The sequence below is a fragment of the Phaseolus vulgaris genome, chromosome 1 (assembly GCF_051622355.1).
Source record: "Phaseolus vulgaris cultivar YP4 chromosome 1, ASM5162235v1, whole genome shotgun sequence".
In the NCBI taxonomy this organism is placed as follows: Eukaryota; Viridiplantae; Streptophyta; class Magnoliopsida; order Fabales; family Fabaceae; genus Phaseolus; species Phaseolus vulgaris.
Genome location: NC_143498.1, coordinates 3,095,249 through 3,108,697, shown reverse-complemented (window position 1 = coordinate 3,108,697; position 13,449 = coordinate 3,095,249). Strand labels below are relative to the sequence as shown.

At 29.1% G+C, this 13,449-nt stretch overlaps 1 protein-coding gene across 1 annotated transcript; it reads left to right on the top strand.

Moving 5' to 3' along the window:
• The first annotated feature begins 7,422 nt into the window (after positions 1 to 7,422).
• On the top strand, positions 7,423 to 12,016 carry LOC137816495 (abscisic acid 8'-hydroxylase CYP707A1). The gene is made up of 9 exons (XM_068619654.2): positions 7,423 to 7,741; positions 7,932 to 8,253; positions 8,497 to 8,646; positions 8,858 to 9,106; positions 9,227 to 9,313; positions 9,674 to 9,752; positions 9,943 to 10,049; positions 10,205 to 10,323; positions 11,713 to 12,016. The coding sequence occupies exons 1-9, from the start codon at positions 7,539 to 7,541 to the stop codon at positions 11,810 to 11,812; spliced, it is 1,416 nt and encodes a 471-aa protein (XP_068475755.1). The 5' UTR covers positions 7,423 to 7,538; the 3' UTR covers positions 11,813 to 12,016.
• The last annotated feature ends 1,433 nt before the right edge of the window (positions 12,017 to 13,449 follow it).

The window sequence follows — 13,449 nt, the reverse complement described above, 5'->3', positions numbered from 1 at the left end:
AAATAAGAAAAAAAAAGAGCAGTTAAGAGGGGAATCCCTTTATATATAGGTATAGATTATATTCATATTATTAATATTATATTCATATTATTAATATTATATTCATATTGTTAATATTGTTAATAATAATAATAAGTATAATAAAAATCATAATCATACTAAAGCATTTGCTTGGTGTAGTAATTAAATTTTCTTTGAGTTATCTGAAGGAATGTAATGTTGATTTTACATACGGATTTTGATCCGTATGTAATTCGTGTTTTTCTTGTAGTGTGATTTATACCTTAAAATGGCTATCATGTTAAAAAAAATAATATTAGTTCTCTTATTATCTAAATTTAAACTTGTTTTTATCCAAAGAGAAAAAGAAAAAAATTTCAAACTTAGATATAGGATTGATTTTACTTACCACAACCAAGATTCAATTAGTGCAATCTATACTACACCAAATTTATAGAACTTCAATCTCATAGAAAATTAAAAACTTATATTTGAATAAAGAAAATATAGAAAAAAATTTAAAAACAACAAAATTAGAAAAAAATACAAGTAAACATCTAACTTATATTTCTAAACTTTATTTTCTATTAATTATGATCGATAAGTTTATATCATTGATTTTGGACTTCATAAAATGATATTTTGAAGCACATAAAAAAAATGTGGTACCACTACCCATATATAGTGGAAGAACTACCGTAATAAAAACTAACTTTTTATATTGCGTGTCAAATTATGGAAATATTGTAATTATACAGAAATTATATTTTAAAAAATATATAAAGTTTGTGGGGGCAGTTGCCCCAAAACTCCACCAAATAGATTCTTCTCTCGTTTGAACGTTCAAACTATCATTTTCAAACTTCAATCAGAATCTACATTTTATTTGTTCATAATATTTAAAAAATTGTAGTAATGAAAGAAAAATGTTTTGAAGAGAAGGTACTTTTTTAAATATTGAAGAATGACAGTGTAAATATGTCACAATACGAGAAAAAATCTGCACCATAATTTAAACATTTCTATAAATCAGAAAAATGTACCTATAAATGTTTTGTTTTCTATTATTTTGTTATCTTTACTTTCAAAAATAAGCTAAAGATATAAGTTTATCTTTACATTGATTGAAATTATAAATATATATATATGATAACATGAATGCATGGTGGTTGAATTCATCATATTGAAACATGAATTCATGCTAAAGTTAATTATCATAATAAATTAATTAATCATCATAAATTATCATTATCATAACTTTCTCTTTAAAAGAATAAGTTGTCTTCAATAAATACAATTTTATGAATAAGAATTTTACAACTAAATTCATTTCCTGTATACACGCTTCTTTATTAATTTTATATTTAAGCTGAAGTCATATTTGAATCATCTTCTTTGTTAATTTTATATTGAAACTGAAGTCCTATTTGAATCACATCAACATCAAGCACAACTTATCAATTTCCATAATTTTTTTGAATTTCACTCATTCTAGTATTTTCTTTACAAAAATTTATTTACAAAATTGTATATTAATAGTAAAAAAATTAAGCCTATGGTAATTTCTTTACAAAATTAATATGAATAGTAAAAAAATTAAGCCTATGATATGGGTGATTTTCTTATAAATTTTTTTTATGTTAGGCATTAATCATCTGTCATCACATGAAAAAATATTATTAGAAAAATACAAAAAATATGGGAGAAATAGACTAAAATTCATATGCTAACAAAAATGATACATAGATAGACTATACTTATTCATCAAGAATGCAAAGAACAAACTATATGAAAGCCTATTATACCAATAAAATGGTTTTCTAGGAATAAATATCCTAAACTAACCAACTTATTAGCATATGCATTTTCTTTAAGAAAAATATGAATAATCCTAAATCTTATTTTTTTAGACGAACTTTGATATGGTTGTTTTTTTTTTTCATTTATATTATTATATATACTACAAGAAAATCATAAAATAGAAATCAATTTGCAAAGACCAAAATAATTAGTTACAATAGTAACTAAATTAGAGACCATTTTAGAAATTAAAAAAAAATTGATTTCTAAATTAGTTTTTATTATTGTTAAATAGTTTCTAATTTGGAATCTAATTAGCAACCAAAGTTTTTTTCTACCAAATTTAGAAACTAAATAATTGGTAGTTAAAACCTTGGTTTCTAATTAAATACCAATTTAGAAACTATTGAACAATAATAAAAATTAATTTAAATTTTTTTTTTTTAAGTTTTCTAATTAGATACCAATTTATAAATTATTTAACAATAATAAAAACTAATTTAAAAATATTTTTTTTTTAATTTTTAAGATGATTTCTAATTTAGTTACTATTAATTTTTAAAAATTAGTTTTTTTTCATAATTTTTATTTTATATTTGTAAAGAATTATGTGTAAGAAATAGATGGTGATATTTTTTAGTATGAAAAATGTTTAGTTTTAAGAAATAGTATGATGATATGTTGAGTTTGGGAGGTTGAGCAGAGAATCTGAGTGTGCAGTAGTGGAAATATGCTTTATTTGTGTTGAAAGCAGAGATGGTGATAAAGGACCCTATCCAGAAGGGCACAAAGATCAACACGTTGCTGTGGTGGGCTTCACTTCCAACAACCATCATTAATCAAGTACACATAACATTATAATAATGTTTCCTCTCATCACACAATTCGGTATCATTGGGTCTAAAGTTTTGTCTGTTACAAACCAGTAATGCTAAATTTTCCAATTTTTCTTTCTCTATTCTATTTAATTATTTCATAATTTCCATTATAAAAATAATTATAACTTCTCTTTACAATATGACACCTCATGATATATAGGGTGGCAATACGGGGTGGCAATACGGGCTGTTCTGTCCTGCATAGGCTCGCTCCAAATAAGGATTGGCCCACGGATCTACAGAACAATCGTATAAGAAATATTTATTAAATAAATTTTTTGAATTTTTTTTTATTTAGATGCATTAGATAAATGATCTCATAATATTATTTTCATGAAACATGCTTAATAAGATGTTATTAATAAAAATTTTGGAATGTAAAATATGAAGCTACATGAAGAAAATATGAGAGTGTAAAATTTTTTTTTTATATATTTTAAAGTTATGCACCATCCCGTCCTGTACTTGACCCGCACAGATTACGGGTTATGCGGGACAAGCCTAAACATGCTAACAGGTTGAAATAAACAACCCGCCCTACATATTTTTCAGTGAGCTGCGGGCCAGTCCCACTTTGTCACCCCTAATGATATATGATAGTGAATTCATTCTCCCCTTAGATCCATCTAGTTTCACAAAAAAAATTTCAGTATAATAAATTTTTAATCACAAAATTTATATTTTACTTTTTGAAATTTAAATTAATATTTTAAATATTTAAATTCACACGTCGACTCTTATAAGTAAAAAGTTTAACAAAAATTATCACTTAAGTTTTTGAAACGAAATTAATCATCAAAAAATTTCGCGATACTCTATATTAAAGAGAAAAGATAGATATAGATTTATATTTGTAAGTATTATTTATATTCGTAGGTTTAGTAGAAGATATCTCCATTTATTTTATTATATATATAGGGATACTTTTTATTTTTGAAATAAACATAAAATGAGTATGTATATATATTTGTTTTGTCTCATTCTTGACTCTGTTCATCTTTATTTTAAATTATCACAAAAGTTCTAGTTTATTAGATATAAAAAAATTATTTTACTATTTTTTGTGTGTTTGATTTTATTTTATTTGAAAAATATTTTTCTGTTAGATAATTTTTATTCTCTCTTAATTATTGGGTTTATTCAAGATCCACAATGTTTATTAGATCCCCAAAATAATTTTTTCTCATCCCATCTTCAATCACATTTTTTTTTGTGAGGTTTTGTTTAAACTATTATTCTATCTTTCAATAATTGGATTTGATATCCACTAAATTCACTTGGATCCTAAGATATTTTTTCTCTTAATATTTAAAAAAAAATGTTGCAGATGTTATAAAATTTTAGTTATGTGAAATTGTTTATTCTTTTCATATTTCCTTTATACTTATACAATTATCATTTGATACTCCATTTTAATATTGATGTAACATTTGAGTTTGAAGAAAAAAAAGTGTGTCGTTAATAATATTATGTTGAAAATCTTTCATCGATTAAATATGGTCAAATCATATTATATAAGTGGGGTGCAAACATTATCTTTAAAGTAAGTTTTGTAACATTGAGTTAGACGTAAACTCATTTTTTAGGATGGTATTAGATCAATATAAATTATTTTATCCTAGTGAGATTCATTGGGACTATTGTGCTACCTACATACTATTAGACTTTTGTTGGATCACTCACAAATATCTAACATCATGTTTATTCCTTAACAGGAGGGAATGTGTTGAAAATCTCACATCGACTAGATGTATGATTAAATATATATATATATATAAGGTGTAAACCTCGCTTAAGATGATTTTGTGAGGTTGGGTTAGACATAAACTCGCTTTCTAAGATATCATGTTTCATTTGTGTTAGGAATCTAAGTAAGCTTTGAGTCCCACGTTGAATAGAAATGAGAAAGTTGAGCAACATATAAGGAAGGAGACCCACAAATTCATCATCTTCAGATTTTAGATTAAATGTGTCATAATATCTTATATGGATTGACTCATGACCCATTATTTTGAATCTCCTTATGAATTGACTCATGACTCGTTGTGTTGATTCATTACGAATAATTTTCATAGTGATATAACATTAAATCATCATATAAAACAGATAGAATTGAATACATGGACTAATAAAAAATAATACAATAAAATTACAAAACTAAGCTAAACTGATTTAGTTTAATTTTATCTTTTTTATATTAAACCTGAATCGAACCAAACCAAATCACATATAATTTTTATACTTTGTTCAAATGTATTTTCAATAATTTTTTTAAATAAACCCATGTTGGGAAAACCTTTACATGAATATGAAAATAAAAAAATGTTAACATTTTTATTTTTATTTTGGAATGAATATAGTCAACTTCACATCCGTCTAACTCCATTAACGTGGCTACTCTATATCAACATCATAATTAAAAAATACTTGCTAAAATGTTGCTTATATAATTAATAATTAAAATTGATTAGGTAATATTTTATTTCAATTTTACATTTATATCTTAAAATATCCTACTACATGTTTATATCTCTTCTATAATATTTATTGACAATATTTTAGTTAAAATAAAGACTAAAGCAAAGTTTTTTTACCACCAAACACAAGTGGCAACAAATTGTGTCCCCTAGTTAAATAATATAGAGTTGAATCTTGATAAAAAAATTACTTCTAATATAAAATAAATTATGTTAAAAGAAAAATATTAGCTTTATGTACCCTGAAATACCAATCATTATTTATTATTATTTTTTAACGATAAATAATTCATTTAAATGATATGATATTTTTGTTTCAATATTAAAATATTTTAATTTGAAAGAGAATTTTTCTTAATGAAATTAATTATTTTTGAAATAGAACCTAAATTAAATCACAATTGAATAGAATCTTGATATTTGAACTATTATCTTAAAAGGGATTGAATCGAAGTATCAGTAGTTGTAGCTTTTGTTAAACGTTAAAGTTGATCCAATAACTAATGAAAAATTGAAGGATTGATTGTTGCAAACGTACCACATACATCGGACACGGATATACGTAAAATCTCTAAAATGTAAGATGCGGGGACACATATCTATATATTATATAATTATGAATTATATAAATTGACAATAAAGATTTATGTGCACAAGTATGTTTCAAATTATTTTTTGGAGAAAAGAATGTTTTTTTATGACTGATTCACAAGAATTTGTTTCTTATTTTTATAATCATAATAACAATTTATACAATAAAATTTGTATTTTTAAAAAATTAATGTATTTTGCCTTTTTAAAATTGTGTTAGAACTGTATTAGAATTGTCAGAAATCTAACAAATACTTTTTGAATTGGATACTTCACGAATACGTATACCTACATGTGTCATACGAGTGTCGGTGTATCGGACATCGACACGCCATTCAAGATAAATGTCCGAGCTTGATATGAATTTTCTTCTTTTATTTATGATGAGTGTGATTTGAGTCAACAAGTAAGTGGGTCCGAGAAGGATCATAGGTGGGGGCATGAGGGTGATGGAAATAGAAGGCACTGAAGTGGAGCCTCGGAGATCTTAAGAATTCCATATCTGGTTCCTTAGCTGGATGCCACTGCCTGCTCACCACCAACCAAGACTCCACTCCCTCTTTTTCATCTTCTATCTGTTCTTCAATTTTTCCTTTCATCTTTCAAATTAATCTAACTTTCTATCTTTATTTTTCATCCACTACATCATTCAGATATTGTTTGCTTTGAAATTCGGTATTCCGTCACGATTTTGTCTTGAAAAAATCTTTCCATAAATTGAAGAAGGAAAGAGTATATAAATTACATCTTTCAGATATTGTTTGCTTTGGAATTCGGTATTCCGTCACGATTTTGTCTTGAAAAAGTGTTTCGATGAATTGGAGAAGGAAAAAGTATATAAATTACATCATTCAGAAATTGTTTGCTTTAAAATTCGGTATTCCGTCACGATTTTGTCTTGAAAATGTTTCGATTGGAGAAGGAAAGAGTATATAAACTACATCATTCAGATATTATTTGCTTTGAAATTCGGTGTTCCGTCACGATTTTGTCTTGAAAAAATGTTTCGATAAATTGAAGAAGGAAATAGTATATAAACTACAATTGACCTCCACTTTTAAACGATATGAAATTATATTGAGAATAACGAATCAGAATGTGTATATCTTCAACATCAAAGTAGTTTTTATGCTTTTTCACACCTCAAACCTCACTCCAAGAGGGCAATTAAATTTCAAAATCATTGTTCCCCACGCTTCAGGAATGTGTAATAATAGCCTCAAGCGATAGCTTCTCTCCTATTCTTAACGAAATTACCATTTCATTGTATTCTCATGATCTTCTCTGCAAGAAGATGAAAGGAACAAATTGCCACCATTGAAGTTCTACACTGCTTAATCTTATTTACTTTTTCATATGGTAATTAAACAAATAATCATACTATTACCCCTTTTTATTCTTTCAAATCAATCACAGTCATTTAAAAAAAATCATTCATTTATACTCTTTTGATCTTAGTATAAACAATTTCACTTTCTAAACTATTTTTTTATCACTCCCTCACTTTTCATCACCCATCCGAACAAATGATTTATGTTAACATTAGAGGTTTCATACACATTTGTCTCACTTCTAACCTGATAAAGTTAACTCTTACTTGGTCGGTCCCACATGAACTCAAAGGACGAGAATGTGCTGTTATTGTTCTATATAAGGTTGCTTCTCCCCCCCTTGATGACTTCAAATTAGCAGAGCTCAAATTATTCTGCAATTCTTATTTCTTTTTCCTTTTTTTTATAAGAAAAGGCTAACATTTTGACTTTCCAAAGAAGAGAGTCTAGTAACACCACCAATGGATGGAATTTTCGCTTACATCATTGTCATTTTGCTTACCTTATTTTCATTCATGTTCTTACCAAAACTGAACAGAAGAAAACCTCAGAACCAAACAACCGCAAAGCTCCCTCCAGGCTCAATGGGGTGGCCTTACATAGGAGAAACCCTCCAACTCTACTCCCAAGACCCAAATGTCTACTTTTCCACCAAACACAAAAGGTTTCAAATTTCACACATGCATATAATAATATACTATATTACATTACATTATACTCAGATGTGATTTTTAATGTTTTGAACATAACTTTAAGAAGTTATTAGTAGCTATATTTGTTCACATTTTAACATGCTTATTCTGAATGCACATATGCTAGAAGTTGTGAATGAAAAACATCATGTTTGATTTTAGGTTTGGTGAAATATTTAAGACCAACATCCTGGGTTGTCCCTGTGTGATGCTGATCAGCCCTGAGGCTGCACGCTTTGTGCTGGTGACTCAAGCTCACTTGTTCAAACCAACATACCCCAAAAGCAAAGAGCGTTTGATTGGTCCTTTTGCTTTGTTTTTCCACCAGGGAGACTACCACACTCGCCTCAGGAAGCTTGTTCAGAGGTCACTTTCTTTTGAAGCACTTCGCAACTTGGTGCCCCATGTAGAAGCCTTAGTGTTATCTGGCATGAACTCTTGGGGTGATGGCCAAGTCATTAACATGTTTAAGGAAATGAAAAGGGTAGGTTCAATTTTCCTGCGACATTACACACGTGTAGTGCTGTTATGTTCTGTTTTTATATTAAATTAGTTCATTGACATTGACGAATGATTGGATCGATTATTATAGTATTATTCATGTTCAAGGACTTGTTGTGAGTCTCGCATTTTCTGCATATTTTTATGTATTTTTTACTGTTAAGTGTGTCATGGTGTAATGATGGTCAATGAGTTAAGTGGTCCACCTTTGAATGCTTGCTTGCAGATTTCTTTTGAAGTTGGAATCCTCACAACTTTTGGCCATCTAGAGCCACGTTCGAGGGAGGAGCTAAAGAAGAATTACCGTATTGTAGATGCTGGTTACAATTCCTTCCCAACTTGCATTCCAGGAACCCAGTACAAAAAAGCACTGTTGGTAAGTAATACTAACTCTCTTCAACAAATTCATGTCTTGATGTATTGTGTTTAGAAGGTTTTAAACCACAGGTTGAGACGTGATTTTGACTACAACTTCAAGGTTTTTCTATAAGGATCACATTAGTTGCATTTGTTCAAAATTTCTTTCAGCATCAAGAATTGTAATTGGGTTGAATGGAAGTATGAAAAGGTGCTTATATTGTTTGTAGGCTAGAAAGAGACTTGGGAAGATTATAAGTGATATAATTTGTGAGAGGAAGGAGAAGAAGTTGGTCGAAAGGGATCTGTTGAGTTGTCTATTGAATTGGAAAGGCGAAGGAGGAGAAGTGTTATCTGATGACCAAATTGCAGATAACATTATTGGGGTGCTTTTTGCTGCTCAGGATACCACAGCTAGTGCCATGACATGGGTTGTAAAGTACCTGCATGATGAACCGAAACTTCTGGAGTCAGTAAAGGTATAAAGAAACGAAACTTTAACTTGAGCTTATCTTCTTTGTGAGAAAAAAGGTGTGTAGTATTGTGATGTTTATGTTAGTAATAATGACTATAGTTTGTGGTAATGTTGGCTTTTGCAGGCAGAGCAGAAGGCAATTCACAAGTCTAATGAAGGTAATATACCACTGAGTTGGGATCAGACCAGAAACATGAGAATTACTCACAAGGTAGGCTCAATAATTAAGCTTCTGCATAATATTTTGATCATTCAATTAAGTTATATAATAAATGTCATATTCTTTTACCTATATTCCAAGATTAAAATCAGAATCATATCATTGATTTACATGAACTAAAATAATCGTTTGTCTTTATTCAAATAAACTAAAACAGTTTTTGTTATCATAACTTAAAAGCAACTATATATTTCACTTTTATAGAAGTTCTTTCATCTTATTTATCCACAATTGGTCCAACAAAAATAAAAGTAAACGTGTTAGAAGACCCTGCTGATTGCAGTTGTTTAAGCAAATGTTGAGTTAGTTTGTTGCAAGTGACTAATAACGGGAAACTGTGACCTTGGTCAGGTTGTGTTAGAGAGTTTGAGAATGGCAAGCATTATTTCATTCCCTTTCAGAGAAGCAATAGCTGATGTGGAGTACAAGGGTAAGAAGAATATTTAACCTATAAGCAAGATTTCAAACTTTTTCTTGGGGGTCCAAAAATGCACCATGCAAAGTGACTAGTGTTATGAGCTCTTAAAACCACATTCTGCAAAGGCCTAAAGTGAAAACACACATTCCTTTGAAAACTTATGGTCTTATAAATCAATGACTCACATGGATTTTGACCACAGGATTCTTAATACCAAAAGGGTGGAAAGCGATGCCTCTGTTCAGAAATATTCACCACAATCCTGAATATTTTCCAGAGCCTCAGAAGTTCAACCCTTCAAGGTTTGAGGTATGCTGAAATGAGAAAAGATGAAAAAAAAGTAATAATGATATATGCATGGATAAGGATGATTAATGAATTTTATCATATTGTGTACTGCAAAAGATATTTCATCATTTTCAAACAGCAAGAACAATTATTTATCTTTGTTGTTTGTTAAATAGGTGGCACCAAAGCCCAATACTTTCATGCCATTTGGTAGTGGAGTACATGCCTGCCCTGGCAATGAGCTTGCTAAGCTGGAGACACTGATTATGATCCATCATTTGGTCACCAAATTTAGGTACTGTTGTTTAATTAGTAGAAAAGAATATGCTAAAAACAAAGAGAAAAAAAGAGAGGAATAATGAATATGGATTATTATTAACACCAAGGAGAGACAGCTTAAAAGCTATAGCAGTACATACTGACTGATGCAAAATAATGACTTAAAGGGCCCATCTAAAATCAATTTCAATATCACAAACCATCACATACTTCACTGTGTTTGGAAAATTATATTATTACTAATCTTTATAATTGGTTAAACTGTTATTTCAAACTCTTGATTTACAAACTTCTGCAAATAAAATGATGTTTTCTTTATGACAGATTCAAAAGTTTTATGTTGGAGACCAATACTGATATATACATTTGTGGGAAAATACTCTTATTGCAGATTGATTTTTTATACTGAGTTTCAAGTTATGAACACATTTATATTTATACATAAACATTACATTAAAGAGTTAAGATAGTCATTTAAAAAATAAAGGAAACACTAATTAGAGCCCTAATAAATTTTCTTATAATATGCAACTTTTGAACCTACTTCAATATTTAAAAGTTTAGGGTTATATTAATAATTTTTATTTATCCATTATCTGTAGATAAGTTTACTATCATTAGTATTTTTGAAATTTAAAAATGTGAATAGGAAAATATAAAGTTTTTGCATAATATGCATTCAGTTTTTGCTTTTATTAATATTATAAAGTATATACTTTTTACCAAATATTGTTAGATTAAAAAAATAAAGAATAAGAATGATGAGAGAATCTGGGTGTGCAGAAGTAGAAATACACCTTTTTCTTGAAAGCAAACATGGTGCTAAGACCCTACTGGGAAGAGCTCAGAAACTAACACGTTGCTCTGGTAGGGTTGAGTTACATGAAACCTGATTGAGGAATTACACAGATCATGGTAATAATGTTTCCTCACATGACAGAACTGGGCATCATTGGGTGTAAAGTGTGTCTGTCAAAAAAGAGTAATGCTGAATTTTCTAAAACTGGTGGGTTCCTGTTGATTGTAGAATATAAATATAAATTAATCTAATGATTGATTACATAAATTTAAATTAAAGTTGAATGACTCCTAATAAAAAATAAATTATACTGCTGTAATTATATTGCAATATAGAAGAACTAAACAAAAAGGTTGAATAATTTGTAGTTTCTGGTTTTGGAAATGGATCAAGTTGTGAACCATAAGTGTTAACTTGGACATGTACCCTTATGGGGATGAATAGTTGAAAATGAATTGTAGGAAGATTGAAAAGAAAAGAAAATGAGAGAAGCAGAAGTGCATAAAAGCATGTATAAGTTAGGGAAAGTAAGAAAAGGTAGATCTTATATAGAAAGGATTGTGAGCATGGTATGTGACTGATGAAAGGGTTTGTGTTTGTGCACAGGTGGGAAGTGGTAGGATCCAAGTGTGGAATTCAGTATGGTCCATTCCCCTTGCCACTGAATGGACTCCCAGCTAGGTGTTGGAGAGAATCTACCAGCTAGAAAAAAGTAGCATGGGAAGAAGAAGCAACCCACTTTTCAAACCTTTCATCTTTTTCTTTTCTAGTTTGACTCTTTGATTTTTATTTCTCCATGGTGGGGCATCTCAATACTTACCCCTCTATCCTTAATCATTTTCCACCCCTCAAACAAAGAAGAAAAAGAGGGTGGACCTTTATTTCTCTCTTCAAGCATCACTTTCAATTATCTTTGAGTCAAAACACTTTTTACCTCTACGTTTCTGTTACATATATATATACTTATGTGCGTGTATTCAGAATCAAATTTGGAACCAATAATGCAGCAAATTAAGTATCCAACAACTAGAACATTCACATTCACCACTCATTCCTTATAAGACCTGTGTTTTCATCACATGACAAGTAACCAACGTGTAACATAATCTGGCTTTGGCCTTATATAATCAACCTTCTGTCATGTTCATCTTTAATGTAGCAGTTAAATGCTGCAAAGAATTCTCACTTAATAAGGGTCATTTCTCACTTAATAACAGGGAACCTAACACAGTAAATGAACACTCTCCCATGGCATTTCCATTTTCACAAGATAATGTGGTGTGGTTTGTTATTTTTACATGATAACTCAATGAAGGGTAATATAGAAATACTTACAGTATAACACAAGGGTATGTATGTTGATATTTTGTTTTCACCTAACTTTGTGATTTGATTTTAGTCATGTGCAACACATAGTTATTGCAGTTGTTGCTGAAGGACCTTGACAGACTTAGGTACATGAGGTTGTTGGCAGCCTTATGAAGCCTTCTCCTTGTACTGTCTCTTCTGGCAATGTTTTGAAAATTTTGTTAATGGGGACCAGTGTTCTAACAATGTTCTGAGACTTATGAGGACCACTCTCCCAAATAACACTTCTAAATTATTTATCTATCTTTGTTCATTCTCTTTTAAGCTCCTAAATAATATACTTATGTTTATCTTCATTTACCTTTGTGTTTTTTTCCCATAATATTGCTAATGAGAGTCAGTTTTATATTTTTGAAACCATTGCAAAAATAAAAAGTTTACATTCTTTAATTTTATTTACATTGACACAGTGACATTTGCAGCATCGTCATCTTGTCCTCTGCACTGACACTGATTTATACATTTTTAGCAAGTTATTGTGTTGAACTTTGGGGTATTACACCCCATGCTTTTCTGATGCCTATTTATGAGTTTGAAATCTAACAATTATTTCACCTACACTTTTATTGTCCTTCATTTTGAACCTACTTTAAAATCTGACAAACATTTTGCCTACACTTTCATTGTCCTTCATTTTGAACATCTTGTATTATCTTTCAAGAGTTCTAGTTTTTCAAAGCTACACCTCATTTGTTATATTTAAATTTTGATAAAAGAGAATCAATGATGTATATTGCATTGATATTTAAATGAACATCATAAAACCTTAATAGATTAAAAGAAACAATTTTTTCAAAAACAATTTTTGTTGTTGTTAATTTTAGGATTCAATGTGTGCTAAATTGAAACTCTTGTGAGTACTTTGATTGTAAGATTCTTATACAAATGCAATGAAAGGTATAATATAGAAAATACTTCTTCTAACATCAACAACTTTAAAATATCATCATCAAAACATATTCTTTTTATACTTAA